Genomic DNA, 16,318 nt, shown 5'->3' with positions numbered 1-16,318 from the left:
GAACCCCGGCAGCCACAGCCACAGCCCCTTCAGACCGCGACACGCAGCCCTGCGAGCTCAAGTGCAGGCAGCACACTCCACACGCGGCAGTGCCCGCACCGCGCGCTCTCATTGTGCTGAGCTTTCCGCCGGGACGCTGCTAGGCGCTGCTAGGGGTTTGTCGCAGCCCAGCAGCGTGGGCCTGAGAGATGAAAGCACGCTGGCCGTATGGGCTCGGCGGCTCGGCTCGTTTCTCACACGTGGGGATGGATGGATAACGTCAAGGCGCGATACGGATCGAGGGTAATTTATACAATTTATTTATATCTTTCTGGCAAAGCCGTTACGAGGCTCGCAGCGAGTGTGAAACACGAGGCTTACGAATCCACGACGGACGACGCGAAAGAAAAAAAAATCGAGGTGGAAAGGGAGTGGGGGGCTCTTCCGTTGCCTTCCGGGTCACTGTGCGCGGGGTATGCATTTGAACAAAGGATACAGACAAACTTTTTCCAGCAGCAATCCTGGTGTCAACAACAGCAGAGTTCTTCCCCACTTTTTACAGTCAAACGGCAAACTTTATTAGCCCGCCGAAAGCAAACCACGATAGCCTGAGTATGTTTCAAAAGCCAACAGACGAAAAACAGATGTCATCTGTCATTCCTCACTTCAACGTATAAAAAGTCACATTTAAAAAAAAAGTTTTGAAATCCTGTGCATAATTTTTAAAACTAAAAGAAATTTCTTTCAGCGGCACATGAGGGTCGTGAGGACTTAATTAATGCCCGTGGTTAAGTAGTTTGTGTCTCCTACCTCCAGTCTGTGCCTGCCTGCTGATGATTAAAACAAAGTACAAAAAAATCTGCATTCATTAAGATGACACCTTCCTCTTCCTCCTCCAGATCTCTCTCTCTCTCCCCCCCTTTTTCCCCCCCCCCCCTCTCTCTCTCTCTAGCGTTCTCGCTTTATCTCCCCCTCTCACCCACGGCTCTCCTCTATTGCCACCCGCTTCTCGACGTAAAAGAAATGAAACTTGAAAAAAATCGCAGAATAGAAGTGAGAAAAAAAGGAAATAAAATTGTTAATATAATCCTGTTGGGCGCCGCGCTGGCTGCCTGGTGATGAGCTTCCGACGACGGCTGAAAGGGGAAGACCGCTAGCTAAATGTGCCGGCACGTTCATTATTTCGCCTTTCTTTCTCTTTCAAAGGCGCTAAGTCTGGGCCACGGCCCCGCACTGAAAAATGTTTGCCAAGAATAACTTCGCATTGCAAACGATTTTCTTTGCAGCTCAAAGATAATTTTGAAGCATTGTAACTCGAACTAGTTTCTCGCAATATGCTTCGAGACTATTTCTTTGCTATGCAAAACACACAGTTTGCATGAAATCTGACAGCTTGTTAAAAATTTATTTCCAACACCAAAGAATTCTTTGCCATACATAGCTTGCAAATTATTCGGAACGTTGCTAAGAAAATAGTATGCAATCATTTTCCACTGTGACCCAGGGCCGTGTTCCGCGCGCCCCAGGACCGCCCGGCGTCCGCTCGTAGGCCACGCTCTGCCCCGTGTGGCAGTTGGGTTGCCTACCCGCGCGGCGCTCGAGTCGGTCCCCCCTCCGCCGGCCCGACTGCCGCGCCGCCCCTGCCCCGCCCCGGCGTGGACCACTTTTCCTTTCCCAGACCTTGGCCCACCTTGGCCCCGTTCGCCGTGCCGCCGCGCCCACCGCCGTCGTGTCGTCCCCCATTCCCAGCGCCAGCTTTTTCTGCTTCCTCCTCTCCCTCCTTTCTCTTTCCGTTCCGTTTATACATTTCTCCCCCCTCCCGTCTTCTTCCTCCGCGATAATGCTACCTCCAGTGAGCCGAGCTGACAAATAGTCTCAGGCGTCTCCTACCGCGCGCACTATCCGGCCCTTCTCTCTCCTTCTTGCCCCCCTACCCCCTCTCCCAGCTCCATTTTCATCCTCTCATTTATTCTATTCTCCTCCCAAAAACTGCCCACACCGAGACTATTTAAGCCCGGGCTGGTCACTCCCCTGGGGGGATACACATATTTTCTCCAGCGGGGATTTGCGTAGTGGCCCTCATGCGTGGGTGGGGGCGTCGCTTGCCCTCTCTAGGAGCTGTCCTCTTCTCGGGGGAGGAGGCTGTGATGGTAAGGAGAGGGCGCCTTGGAGGAGATTGATATTCGGCCACACGAGGAACAGAAAGGCGCCGGCTGAAGGGATCAAGGCGGCCACTGATAGCATCGGCCCTGCAAACGCTCACAGGCTTCTGCCCTTGCGCGTTTGCGCCCCGCCACTTGCAGACAATTTTTTGGGGCCGACTACTCTGCTAAAAATGTAGCTACCAAATTGATAGTAGATAAAACGCCTCGTTTAGTCGTGTTTTCGTTGGATTTCGCGTGTCTTTGCTTTGTTGCTTTGCAACTTCGAAGCATTGATTATCTCCATAACTCGATCCCAACGCCACAAAAAAATAAAAAAAATCTTAATAGGTATGGAATAGTGTGACCGCTCCTTTCCAAAACACCGCAACCAAGCAAACTATGTGAATTGTGAATTTTCAAGCAGTTGCTTTTACCATGTAGTTAAGACTTCTGGGGGACTGCCTTTATTTAAGCACGACAATGCAACAGCCTACGTTCACAAAAGTCGAGAGCCGGAGTGAGTGGTAGGAGGGAGGAAAATGTGGGGAGCGGATTGGGGTGCTCGGAAAGTATCGAAACGAATCCCATAACTCGATCCCGATCACAATGTGCTTCAGTCACTTTGCCATAGTCAACTGGTGGGGGGCTCGGGGTGCAGGTGAGCTGTATATCTCTGTATACCACATTCCGTATCCCTTGACCTTGTCAAAGGGTTGGTACGCAGGGATAGGGTGCCCCAGTCCCCACCTGTTATTAATGCAAGATAGGATCTCGCTCGTCGCGCTGCCTAGACATGGGGCCGAGAGGAGAGAGGGAGAAATGGGGATTTTCAGAGCCCTCCACTGTTAAATCCTTGCAATCTAAGCTTGCAAAGCGGAGCATTTCGAAGCTTTGTGTTACAAAGGATTTGATTTGTATCATAAGGTTTTACGTGAAATGTAGGAGGTCCAAGCAATCGAATACCTTTGATAGTTTTTCAAGCATTGGCTTTGCTAAAGCTGTTATATTCTTCAGAACATGCTGCTAACTGTACCGTTTCTAGGATGTCGTTTATCCTTTGCAGCTCCACAGGCTCACCATCAGTGAGCAAGAGGGTAACACTTGTATGAGGGTCACCCATACAATACGACCGGCCTGGTTAGGGGTAGTGGGTGGCAGGGGTACAAACAATATCTGTAGGGTGTGGGCGTGCCGGGGCGGGCGTGCTCACTGGGTCAGGGTGGTGGTACTGGGCGTGGGGGTGGACAGGGGTTGGATTCAGAGGGTGGTATTAGCGACAGAGTAGGCGGCTGATTGGGCGAGAGGCTTGTGGAGGGGGGGGGGGTAGCAGGGGTTGTTTGTTTGGTCGAGCTCGGGGTGCTTCTTGGGCGACACACCTCCCGGACGCAACCCCAAGAAAGTTTGCCTTTTCCGACAAACACGACAGCAAGAGACAGTCGTACCAGCAGCCAGACATGGCGGAGCAATCTTCAAGCTGGAGCCTGTGCCCCTCCCTGTTGCACCTCTACAGCGCGCGGGGGTAGATGCCCGGGGGGGGATCCGATCCTTGTGGGGCACGCAGTCGGGCGCCGCAGGCCGATGAGCGAGCTATGGGCATCAGCCTGAGTTGCCCGAAAAGGAGATTGCGCGGAAAGGGTCAGCGGTGTCGCTTCGCCTAGCCCCTGGGGGGTGAGCCGCCCCCTGCGCCGCAGCCCGAGCCGAGAGGGTCGTCTGTTGCGTCAGCCCAGCCCGCGGCGGGCCCGGGCGGGCCTTGGCCTGCGCCGTGCATCCCCGCACGCCTACACTTCTCGCCCACTTCCTAGCCGCGCACTTTGTGTACCCGCTGACGCCACGCCCACGGGCGACACGGTGCAGAACACCCGCCGGGCCGTGCAGACCTGCGCAGACTGTACAGCGCGCGGTGCCGTGTTTGAATTTGAATTCTGTTCATCCCCGGCCGCGCCCGACGGTCTGTATCGTCAGAGGAGCGCACCCGCCCCGCACCATTGGCCGGATTAAAACATCCCCCCGATAAATCCTCACACGTGTCACGATAATACCAGACACGTCAGTAGAAAACAAAATTGAAACGATATTGTTATTTATTCCACTTATATTCCCGACCACCTGCGAGCAAAGCATTCTTGTCTCCCATCCAAAATTAATGGGGAAATAGAGGGAGCGGTGGAAATAAAGCATTCCAGCGCAAAGGGAAAAAAACGGAAATCTGTGTGCTTTAAGCTGGTGCTTTTGTTTTCTTGTTCCCCGCATTCTTGTGCATTTCAGCCTCACCGAATTGCTGCGTTGATTAGGATTTGTTGGATATTGACTGCCTCTGGGCTTACCTGGACAACTGAGCCGACACGAGGTTCGAGAAGGGGGCGAACTTGGCCGGGTTGCGGTACATGGCGCAGACGAGGCGCTCGCGGCACGCCTCGGACGAGTAGCCCAGCTGGTGGAACACCGAGTCCAGGCGCGAGAGGAGCGGCGAGTAGAAGGGGTCGTAGTGCGTGAGCAGCATGGAGCTGGACGGGATGTTCTGGAAGGTCTTGTAGTCGTGCGGCTTGTGACGGTTGTAGAAGGAGCCACCGCCGTCCAGCACCGAGGGCGACGTGTACTGGTGCTTGTGGGCGTAGCTTGTCTTGGGCTGGTACCTGCAGAGGAGCCGATAGAGCTTTAGTTTCAAGGAGCCGGTGCAAGCTCAAAACAAAAATAATTTCAAACTGTGTCGCGCCGCTCCGGCGAGGGAGGTGCGGTACTGTAAGGGCGCGGCAGCACCGGGTAGCAAAGGGCGCCGCGCCGCGGATCCCGTTGCAGGACAGGGTGCTCCGCAGCTCACAGGAGCCGGGCGTTAATTGTGCGGCCGGCGTGTTGGCAGGCCTGTGTTTGAGTTGACAGAGTTGGCGGCCCTGCCCGGGGTGGGCTGGGGTTGGCCCTACTGCTGCCGGCCGGCCGGGCCTCATTAAGCACCAGATGAAACCGCCTCCCGCGGGAGACAGAATTCACAGATAGGGCAGCAATCGGCGGAGATTGCGGGGGATCCCTTACCAACACAAGTAAGGCCTATGCGGTTGTTTGCGGCTCTGCTGCCGTTTTCCCTTCATGAATTGTCGTTTTTCCTGTTTACGCGTTTTGTACACGCCGCAAACGGCGCCCGGGCCCTCGCCCGCCCGCGCAGTGGGTGCACTGCGACCCCGGGACCAGGCCATAGAGAGCTTCCCCGGTGGCGGACTGGGTCAGGCCCCGTGCGACCCTGCTGCGGTGTTTATTGTTGCAATGGGCGGGGTCCCTGGCTCTGCTGGGTGGTCCTACTTCCGGAGGCCTTCCGGGGGGGCCTTCCGCCCTCGCCGACGTCGTCGTAGGGCAGCAGGAAGCGGTCGCTTTAAACTGGACGAGCAAACAGACTGCCTGATGATGACCGCAGCCCGGGAGTGCGGGAGTGGCACAGGGTTGTTTATGGTAAGGGGGCTCCTGGCACGGCCGCTGCCGGGCTCGCCTCAATGGCAGACTGTACGATAATAAACAAAAGCCCTGATGGGAGACGGACAATGGAGGCCTTTTGGGGCACCACAATAGCTGAAAGGGCCGCAGCAGACGCAAGAGTTATTCGTCGTGATGGACGGAGGGAGATACGAGAGGGGGGCGGGGGTCTGATTGGTCCGGCCGAGGCGCACTGCCGCACGCGCCCGGGGGCGGGCTGGGGGCGGGCCGGGGGTAGGGATTTAAAGGCTTGTAATATTACCGGTAAGATTCGGTAAAATACCCGTAAGTTACGGTAACTTACCAAGCCACAAAACGCTGGTATTTTTCGGTAAGATTCGCAAAGTCCCTTCTAATAGAAAAGAGGATCAGCCAAGCGCGAACAACATATTTTTCGGTCATTCCCTGCAAAATATTCGTTATTTTTCTGGTTTTAATGCCCAAAACGACTTTTTTTTGCCCTGAGGAGGATAATTAAGCACTGTAAGTGTAAATACTCGGGTCAGATATCTTGCTCATAAGCGTGAGATCAGTGGCACAAAAACTACCGCTCTCCTGTCCTCAGAACGAGATTATTTTTCCCACTCTGTTTAAGTCATAATTTAAAATCCTCACTTGAAAAGAGTGAGTAGGTTTCCTCACTAAAAAAGGGGAGTGGGGTTAAAGGGTTAAATGGTTCTTGACTTGACAATCAGATTAAAAACTACCCTTCTATTTTCACCATGTAATCAAAATTTGTCCCAGTCTGTTTTTAGATATGGGTTATAAGTCCAAATCTGGAGTTTTCGTCAGATTGGGTCCAGACATGTCAAAGGCACACCAGGGACGCCCTAAAACTAAGGATAAAATAAAATTACGTGGATGGTCTAAAAAATGTCGGGACACGCTTGGATGATCTCTATTCGTGGATCTTTCACTCAAAGCATTAATTTTTATGACTTTTCCTTTTGTATGTTACACTGTTTCACACTTAATTTACCGAATAGACACGTTTACTACGGGTTATTACATGTATTTTAAGTTTTTAACGCATATTATTCCAAAAACGGCAACTTCGGTGAATATTACCAATATTACCTATAAATACCCGTAACTTACGTAACTTACGGTAACTTACCATACGATTGAAAGAGACCGGTATTTTTAAAACCCTAGCCGGGGGTGGTCCGCGGGGGTGGGCCCGCTAAGCTTACCCCATTCAAGGAAACGCGTGACGTGTTCGCCGTCGCCCGCACGGGCGAGCACACCTGTTCACAGACTGTTCACGATTGAGTTGGCCTGTTCATGCCGGCGGGTCCATGGAGGAGGAGCTCACCTGTTGGCGAGGACGTTGGAGGCCGCGCTGGCCGCCGCCTGGAACATGGCGGGCAGCGTGCCCAGGGGCTGGCCGTCGTCAGTGGAGCCCGGCCGCTGCAGCGTCTGGAGGGCGTTGAAGCCGCTGGGGGGCGCCGCCAGCGTCGCGTACGACGGCATGTTCTCGGAGCCGGACGATGCAGCGTCCGGGTACTGGCCTGCCGCGCCGTTATCCTGAAATTGAAATTTGAAATTGAAATAATTTCTATTTAAGACTACCAACAAAAGGGCTAAAAAGCCCCACTACAGTAAGCAGTCTGCTGAGAGGGGTGGACAAACACAGTATGAGCCAAAAACATGGCAAAAAGAAAGAGAGCAAAAGAGAGAGCGAGTTGCACCAAGAACAAGGTGACGCATGGGGGAGAAGCGGCCATAAAAATGTAGCACGAACGAAGGGACCGTCACGTAGCAACATACTGGCTGGACGTCTCTTATTACGACATTGCTGCGAGATTACTGCCCATTTTTCTTTCTCGATCTTGTAGCATAGCATCGTAAGGTTTCTAGTCTGGTCTTTCCTCCCGATCTGCGCCCCATCACCTGATAAATTCTCCCTAATCAGCTTCCAAAGCCCCGGAACGTCACGCGCTGGCCCCTCCTCGGGTCGCTAATTCCTTGTGTTTGGTCCCACCGCAACGTGTGGTGCGCCCCAATCGAACTCTGCTCGGCGTCAGGTCAGCCTGCTTCACTTGGGCTCGCGATGTGGTTTTGAGCTGTCGCCCCGCTCCGGCCTCCGACTTTAGGGGCCGTGTCACCCTTAGAGCCGCTCCTCCGCTTTCAGGTCATGTTCCTTATCACTGCGTGGCGCAGGTAAATGCCGCCTCTTGCATATAATATCAGCGGGGGAGACGATCGTATCTCTCAAAGTAAGCTCTCTTTTCCTTATTTTTTTTTTTTTATGAAAGTGAGCCTTTGAGGAAAGTGGAAGTTGAGTGCCCACGTGACGAGGCTCTGTAATGAGGGCTACCTGTCGTCGCTCGGTGCTCCCGCAACACCTCAAAAGCGAAGGAAAGCGACATAAATGACGAACTTCGTTTATCAATGTAAGTTTACCAAAGAAGTTCTCGCAAAGAAATTGAGAAGAAAAAAATGAACGCATAGTTTTTTAAAGAAACTTAGTGCGGTAGTCGGGAATTTCACGAGGTGGTTGCTGTTCTCCTCGTTAATAAAACTTTTAAACCCTCCATGTGAATAATATTCTAAAATAAAATTAAAGATATAGCACAACATGTGTCAGACTTGTTTTTCCGCATGTGGAAGGCCAGTGTTGAGCTGTCGACCACGCGTTAACTTCGGGTGAGCTTCATAAAGGAACGCGAGGGACTACCCAGAAAGCAGAAGGTACGTCCGTCATTTGCCGTTACTAAACGGCTTAGTTCAGCCCGTGAAAGTGCTCATAGCGCCTTGTAGGTAGGCAACATCTTACATTCAGTGCGTACTTGTACTGCAGTGTGGCCTACCCAGTGTCACCCAGGCGTCAAGCTCCGTACCATATGGCATGATTCGCAGGTGTTAAAAATGAGTTCGCGCAACTCAAACAATAATGACCCTGTAGGTGCGTTACATTATGTCAAATCATCAGTGTAGTTTGAATGACAAAGTCCGATACAAACGAATGGAAAGTCAATTACGCTCTACTTCAGTCAGACTATCTGTGCTTCTTCACTCCTGTGCGTACTTTGACGCTGTTTCAGCCCAGGCCGCAGTATTCCGACGAGCGACGAACAAGCTGAAGTCAAAGCGGACGTTTCCCACGATCATTCCGGGGCAGATTCGGCTAATTTGTTCGGGCGGTGGGTGGGACGGCACGACGAGGCACAAGGCTTAGTCAAAGTTTGGGCGCGGCACAGACAGCTGGTCTTGATTAAGAGAAAGGTCTGGACCAGTCCGCCAAGGGTGAGGCGGGGACGGGCGATCGGTGACACAGCTGCCTCTGCAAATAACCAGGTCGGTCCCGTTGCCGCTCCGCCCGGCCGCACGTCGCCCCACCCGACGGGCGTCCAGGGTGGCGGCCCCACAGACATTACTCCGGTTCTGCGGCCGTCTGCCCGCCGCGACCGCGTGGCTTGCTGCCGCTGGTGCGGGCGAAAAGGTTGCCGAAACGAGACCGGGATGCCAGAATGAAGATGAGACGGCAGGGGGGAAGAAGGCAGGGCGCTTACCCTGGCACGGACTAGGGTTCGGTTTACCTGGAACGCATTACTGCACGTTTTCTAAGCTTGTTACATCCCCTCGATGGCAAAGATATTCTCCTCTGGAATTCAGCCGATACTAGACTAGACGTTATTAGTAAAAGGCTCCGACAGAAGATTGAGACACGCTTCAGCCAGCCACAGAAGCACGTGGCTCGGTTAGTCAAGGGTTCGATCAATACAAAACTCATTGTGCTCCCACAGCCAATTTGACCATTATGGCAGAGCCTCTATTGCCCCGAAATGAAATGAGGCTACATCACTGCTGAAAATGCACTCAGAATTTTGAGAGTGACACTCTGAAAATTCTAAGTGACACTCACAATATTCTGAGTGTTCTGTACAATTGTGAGTGTAGGTGAGAGTTAAGAGTGCCACTCAGAGAATTTCTGAGTGACTCTTGCACTCTGACAATGACACTCTAGCATTTTGTGAGTGCACAGGTTTACACTCTCACATTTTTAGAGTGCACAGGTGAACTCTGAAATCGTCAGTCCGCTAGAGTGTGAACATTGAGAGTGCCCTCTCCTAAGTGACGTCTCCAGGGTGTCGCAAAAACTGGTTTCGAGTTCGTATACAACTAAGTGAAATACGAGAAAACTAAGTTCATATTCGGAATCTACGTTCAAAATTAGTACTGGGATTCTCTTGCCTTACCATTTGGACCACAATTTATTTTCACGAAATTGCAAAAGTTGAGATACGACGAAACGGACCACAAATTCGGCTCCGCCTCGTTTCTGACCCCCAGAACATTGTCCCCTGTCGTGCCTTAACCACATATAGTAGAGAGTGAGAGTATGTTGTTTGAAGTTGCACTCACTCTGATTAAGTCACTCTCAGAGGTGTTCTGAGTGCACAAGTACTCAGAAATTCGCACTCTCGAAACCGCGAAATTTGTGTGTGTAACTGCACTCAGACATTTTGCACTCTAAAACTTTAGAGTGCATTTTCAGCAGTGATATGTATTTTAACTCGCTCGCTACGCATAAGAGTGCGTACGCCCATCTCAGGGCGTGACGCAGAATGACAGAAAGAGACCAGGAGAGAGCCTCTGTCTGCGCGACCGCGTACGCCGCAGGACTGAAAATAATACGGTAATGGAGGGCCAGCGTAATTAAATTGGATGAGGAGAGATGTCCCTCCCCCCTCCCCCTCCCCGAGTGAATCCCGACACCCTTTTACTGCTCGAGAGCCAGCTGCTGTCGCACACGGCTGGGAAACGAGTGACCTCTGCCAAACATTTTAAACATACACCCCCTCCCCCTCCTCCTTTTACACACTCCTAAATACAGCCAATCGACGATCTATCAATGGGGAACAAACGGTGCAAATATTAACCTCTCGGCAATCCCAATATGGCTAATGACATGAAAGATTAATACAACGAACGTTGACAGTGACGGCTGTGGGCGTAGCATTGGTAGTGGCTTGCGACTTGGCCCCAGCTGGTGCCAATTTACACAGAACCAGGTCTTGATTCCTGCTGTGCTGCCCCAAAGTTTGCCGCGCCAAAAAGTGCCTCTTGTTGTCCTGCCAGCACGTAGCAGTGTAGTAGATGACGGCAGTGCGGCGCCGGCAGCCGCGCGACGTCTGAATACTTCTCAATACGACTTGGAGACAATTACCCGTCGTGCCGGAAACGCTGTCTCTCCCTCTGCGACTTGTATAGGAGGGGCCGGAGGCTGTGGGAGGCGCGCTGTGCTTCTGGCTCGCGCTCGCGCTGGCGCAGCACCAGTCCCGGTCCTAGGGCGTCCTGCCACCGCGATCATCACCATTTCAATATTTTTGTGAAGCGCACACGCTATACAACAATATTCCCAGTGAGAAATTAGTATTCTGCAACTTCGATTCAATGTCGATTCGACATTGAAACAGTCGATTGTCGAATAAACGTCATTTTGCACCCCAAATCCACATCTTTTCGATGTTTCGACGTCAATTCGACGTTGAAGCCACGCATTCCTATTTTTCACTGGGATTACCATCCGGTGCAGTCCCCCCATCCCCCTTTTTTCCCATTCCTTGTCGCTTCCTCAAGAAGGATTGTATTCTACGGTATAAAATCGGAAGATGAGCTCTAGAACAGGCCATTACGCATTAGGCTGGCGTACTGTGCAAAGAAAACTGACCGCCACGTCTGACGCCAACAAGTGCCCCTTTGGATAGTCTGCTTAACGAGTAAATTAGTGCGCTGGTGCGTCATGACACCTATCTCTTTATTTTCCTTCCTATTTTCCTCACATAGTTTATTTTATTCACTTCTTTTGCTTTCTTTTGAGAGAGCTAACTCCAGGCGTTTCGCTCACGTCTAATGCGTGTTCTACGCAACTTGCGACCCGCGTCTCAGAAAGGGTCGTGCTTTCATATTCCGTCATGAATACCGAGTAGGCGACTGAACGTCTGCACAGGTCACTTCGCTCGTCCACGATGATTGATGGGTGTTGTTTGTCGAAAAAAAGTTCTGGGGCGATGTAAAAAAAATATACAGGCAGGGCATAGTTGTGTGATTTCTCTTTGTACCCGACACAGCGCTTGTGTTAGTAGTCTTAGTATAGTCTATCTCCCTTGCCCCTCCCAGGCAAGGCTAGTTGAACAAGAAACAGACTTGGTTTTCTGCCCTTTTTTTACTATTTGTGCTTACCTTAAAATCAAAGTCCTCCATGTTGTCACCACCTCCTCCACCGCCCCCGAGGGCGCCCGAACTGCCCGAGAAGCCGCCGTTTTGAGCAGATGAGGATGCAAAGGTTGTAACACCCTTGCCGACTAGTTTGCCCACCGATCCAAGAATGGACGGCAAGAACATGGCGATGAGGATGGACTTGACGATCTGCGCGCCAATGAAGAAGGGCAGCAGTAATTTCTTGAGTCCAAAGGCGAGGAAGCCCAGACCGAAGCCTGTCAGAAAGGAGTTCTTCCCGAACAGTTTAGCTGCAAAGACCATCGAAAGGATTTGTGTCAGTAAGCCATTGAGTGGGAAAGCTGCTTGTAAGGGTGGAATAATCAGCATTTGTACAAAAGTAGACAGGTTCATGAAGACGGTGACCGCTATCAGCCTCATGCACCAGCCAGAGCTCGAAACCCTGCTGACGGTACTTTCAAGCAGCACCACAACACTTCCAGAGATGAAGCTGGAAGTTTACGCGAAGGGATTTTAAAGACAACCATAACCACAACGAACTAATATTTTCTTAATAAAATGTATTAGTAGAAATGTGAAACGGCAAATGAAATGGTAAAGTAAAACAGATTTAGGACAGCACGCTTAAAGGTCGTAACCCTATCACAAAGATTATGTGTACTACCCCAGATAAATTAACGTTTTAGTAATAGTGAAAGATGAAAACTAGTAAGTAGAATACGTAACATTGATGTATACCGTTTGATTCCTTGACCTTTCATACCAAAATATGCAGTGGTAGTAGTATGTGGTCTGTGGTGACCAGTCAAACTCACTTTATTTGTGAGCAAACCAATCTAGAAACCTGAAATCATTCCGTAGTCAGACCAAGCCATGAATGATGTGGAAAGATTTTGAAGAGAGTCTTAAACCACACACGCCCCTTCCCTCCCACCCCTCATTCGCCTGGCTTACAGAATGTCCTCGGGCGAACGCAGCCCTCGCTGACCGCAGCCTCGTTGTCGCTGCACCGACTACCTGTGTAGGAATAACACCCAAGCCTCGACTTTCATCCTTATCAGAACAAGAGCAATACAACTTGATTTCATAAACGTGGCTTTATTCGGCGCCTACGTCAGAGCCACGCGGCAGCACCAGCCGAAATGGCGAGCAGGGAGAAGAAGTGAAGAGAAGCGGGAGAGGCAGAAAGACTGGTTGCCTGTCTGTCCCCATTTTTGAGTCGCGACTCGGCCGTGCACTCAGAGAGATCCGGTTGAGAGTCTGCGCGCTGCTGCGCTCGCTTAAAACAAAGACTGCACAATTCGCACGGCGTCACTCTCGTGGATGAAAGAAAAGGGGCACCCGGCACGACAAAAAGAGCGCTAGCGTTTAAGCTCGGCCGAAAACACACTCAAGTTATCATGATTTAATTTTTCTCGGTCTCCCTTTCGCCTGAGGGCTCTTAACGCCAGAACGGTGCAGCTCTCAATTACTCGGCGTCTGTTTAATTAGAACGGGTGTGGGAGAGAGTGAAAAGGGCGGCCGTGACAGCTGAAGCCTCTCACGTCTGACCTCACACCCGCATGGTCTTAAGCCTGCTCCCCGAAAATTGGCCGAGCCGGACCATTATCGGGAAAGGAAACACAGCGGCTGGGAGATACTTGACTCGGGGGGAAGAGCCTTAGGCTCAAGGGCGCACGAGCGTGAACGCCATTTACCGGCAGAGCAGGCCGGCGCCACCACAGTTGGAGGAGAACGGGCGTCAATGGCCGCCAGTTCTTGTCACTTCTAACCAAATAGTTTCCGAGTCAAAGCCATCGCCGCGGAGCGAGGCTCAGGCTGAAAGGATAGACAAAATGTGAATGATCCAATCGCGAGTCAGTGAACGTGAACTTGTGAACTTGAAAACAAACATTCCGAACCGTTTCGGATTGGACTGAACGGCAATAATCGATTTACGAATAAAATCTGCCCGGCCTACATACAAAGCCGACCCACTGTGCCCCACGACGAAGGCTCTGAAGTGAAAGGGAAGCAGCATATGCAAAGGCGAACTGCGAGTGATTCTGTCTGCCTCTCTCACAAAGCGCGCGGGAAGACGTGGGCGAGGAAATCCAGCTTCCATCACCGCCTCGTTGGCGGATTGGCTCCGTCTCTTGAAAGGAATATGTTATTGCTGTTCCTGCTACATGGGTGGGCACGATAATAAGTCCCCTTTTCGATTCTGCTACGGAAAGTTGAAATGTCTCGGAGGTCGAGATTATATCTTATTTTATGAGCGGCAGCGGTGATAAGGCATTCGAGCAATTTTGATCGTAGACTTAGACCAGCTCGAAGGGACCCCGCCCGATGAAGCTGAGACCCTTCACTTTGCTCGTTGTCAAGTTGTTGAAACATTAGTGACGGACACGACACGACGAGACACATTGTAAACACCAGCCTACTTACGCTGCTCCGCGCTGCGCAGGCTCCTGGCCAGCCCGGCCAGCCGCACGTTGACCACGTGGCTGTGTGGGGAAGACCTGTTCGGGCTGACGTGGCCCACGACGACGTCCTCTTGCCCCTCACTTCTTCTTTTCTGACTAGAAGAGGGACTTTCTCCCGGCGCGAGCTCCAGGGAGATGGCACTGGTGAGCTGGTGCGGGCTGCTGTCGCAGTCTCTGCACGACGAGGCACTTGTTGTTGCACTATTTACACTGTCTGTCCTGCCCTCGGCGGCCGGGAGGCAGCAACACGCCAGGAGCAGGGCGGCCACCGCGAGCCCCCGCCACCTGGCCGACCTCCGCGGGGCCGGCGCCTCCTGGCCCCGGCCCTGGTCCCGGCTCTGGTCCCGGCCCTGGCTCCCGCCCGGCGCCATGGCTGCTCCCGCGGGGGCCGGCGAGCACACCGGCGACGTCATCATGAATGCAGCCCGGCGGCGGCCCTCAAGCACCGGCAGCGTCCCATCGTGGCCCTGGGGACGAGGAAAGAACACGTTCAGAGAAATACAATTTCCACATGTTTTATGCTATCGGTCAAAATGGACATATAATAGGTTAAGATTTTCTAGGGGAAAATTGCATGCCTAAATTTCTATTGTGTTAACATTCATTGGAAAATTCAGTATATCTAAAAGAAATTTTAAAAAAAGTTCTCTGGTTAACTTTGAAGATTTATCATTGGCTGAGCGATTGGCGAAGCCTATTACTCCAGTGATAATCAAAAAGTTTCGCGTCTGTCTGTCTATCCGTCTGTCAGTGTGTGTGTCTGACTGTCATCACGATAACTCGTGAACGAATTATTGAGCTAGCGACCTGCGATTTTCAGGGTCGTTTGGTGTCATAAAAAGACAGATCGAGTTCGAAGAAGAGTATTCTAGCTCAAAAATTGAATTTTAAAAAAATCAAGAAACCACGGGTCCCACAAATGGCATTTTTAAAAAATATTTTTACTACAATTTCCCACGAGATAACTAATCTTAATAGAGCCCTTTGAACGAAAATTTCGTCCGTTTTGCTCTATCTCCAACCGTTGAGGCTCCAGAGTGAGTTTTCCACACGGAAATGGCTCCAAACCATTTCATTGTTTTTCTCAGATATATCATGGTCTCTGATGGGTCAACTCGTCAAAATAAAACCATGGGGAGAAGGATTTGTGACTTTTGGGGCCGAAGGCCTATTTACGACTCTTTCCTTTGCACGACTCAGGTAGCGCCGCAGGCCTAGGTAGATGTATGCCAGGCGCGTCGCAGTTTAACAGTGTTTCGGGAGATATCGCGAAGCCTGTTACGCGAGACGTGGTCTGGCGCACCTAGTAAAGGTTTACGTAGAGGATTTTCCATGATGAAATTGAGATTATAAAAACGTTGGCAATGTTACGAGGATATTTTTGCTAACGTGAATAAATTGGTGTGGTGCGCGTAATTTTTTTTAGCCATACAAAAGTCACAGAAACGTTTTCAGTCATCGCTGACGACATTTTTTTTTCTGGCCCATCAAAAGAAGATGAGGGATCATTTGTACTTACTTTCATTCGAAGTATCAATGAATGAAGCACTCAAGACTGCTTTCAATTTGATGAAAGAAGCACACCGAAATGCTTTCAATTCATCGAATGAAGCATACCGGAGAGCTTTTGATTTGAGTAATGATATATTAATGGTATAATTTGACCCCCTATGATGGGTCGGCACATCACCACGAGCGCACCCGACGACATGAAACGTGCCCGCGAAGTATCGCAATCAAAGGCCCGTGTGCCGTCGGGCCCCGCTGCCCCCCGCCCCGTCGGGCGCTGCGGTGACCTAGACCCCAACCTAGCCGCACTTGGAGTTTGAGTTGGCACGCGCTGCTGGCACGCAGTGAGCGCCCGGCCACGCCCGGCCACGCCCGGCCACGCCCGGCCACGCCACGCAGTGCCACGCCCTGACCGCGGCACAATGTGGACGCGCACTGTCAACAGAACCCTGTTGGCGGCACCGTGTGATCCCCTCTCTCCATTTTTCACACAGCACCTTTCGCCAGGCGGCATGAACCTGTACGGTCCGAAGTAATGCGTTCAGGCGACAGACCGCCATGGATTACCCCCCCCCC

The 16,318-nt window shown here is 51.6% G+C and overlaps 1 protein-coding gene across 2 annotated transcripts in view; it reads right to left on the bottom strand.

Moving 5' to 3' along the window:
* Window positions 1-14,716, bottom strand: part of LOC113215628 (uncharacterized) — a 23,044-nt gene extending 8,328 nt beyond the window's left edge. The window contains exons 1-5 of one of the 2 annotated variants that reach the window (XM_052273765.1): window positions 14,196-14,716; window positions 12,723-12,785; window positions 11,772-12,058; window positions 6,898-7,109; window positions 4,448-4,756 (exon numbers count right to left, since the gene is read on the bottom strand). In XM_052273765.1, the coding sequence (XP_052129725.1) occupies window positions 4,448-4,756; window positions 6,898-7,109; window positions 11,772-12,058; window positions 12,723-12,785; window positions 14,196-14,649 (1,325 nt within the window). In that variant the 5' untranslated portion in view covers window positions 14,650-14,716. The remainder of the gene's footprint in view (window positions 1-4,447; window positions 4,757-6,897; window positions 7,110-11,771; window positions 12,059-12,722; window positions 12,786-14,195) is intronic. The other variant, XM_052273766.1, reaches the window with a different exon arrangement.
* Window positions 14,717-16,318: the final 1,602 nt, after the last annotated feature.

The sequence above is a fragment of the Frankliniella occidentalis genome, unplaced genomic scaffold, assembly GCF_000697945.3.
Source record: "Frankliniella occidentalis isolate FOCC.00 unplaced genomic scaffold, Focc_3.1 Scaffold297, whole genome shotgun sequence".
Lineage (NCBI taxonomy): Eukaryota > Metazoa > Arthropoda > Insecta > Thysanoptera > Thripidae > Frankliniella > Frankliniella occidentalis.
Note: the sequence above shows the minus strand (reverse complement) of the source record. Positions and strands in the feature narration are given on the sequence as shown.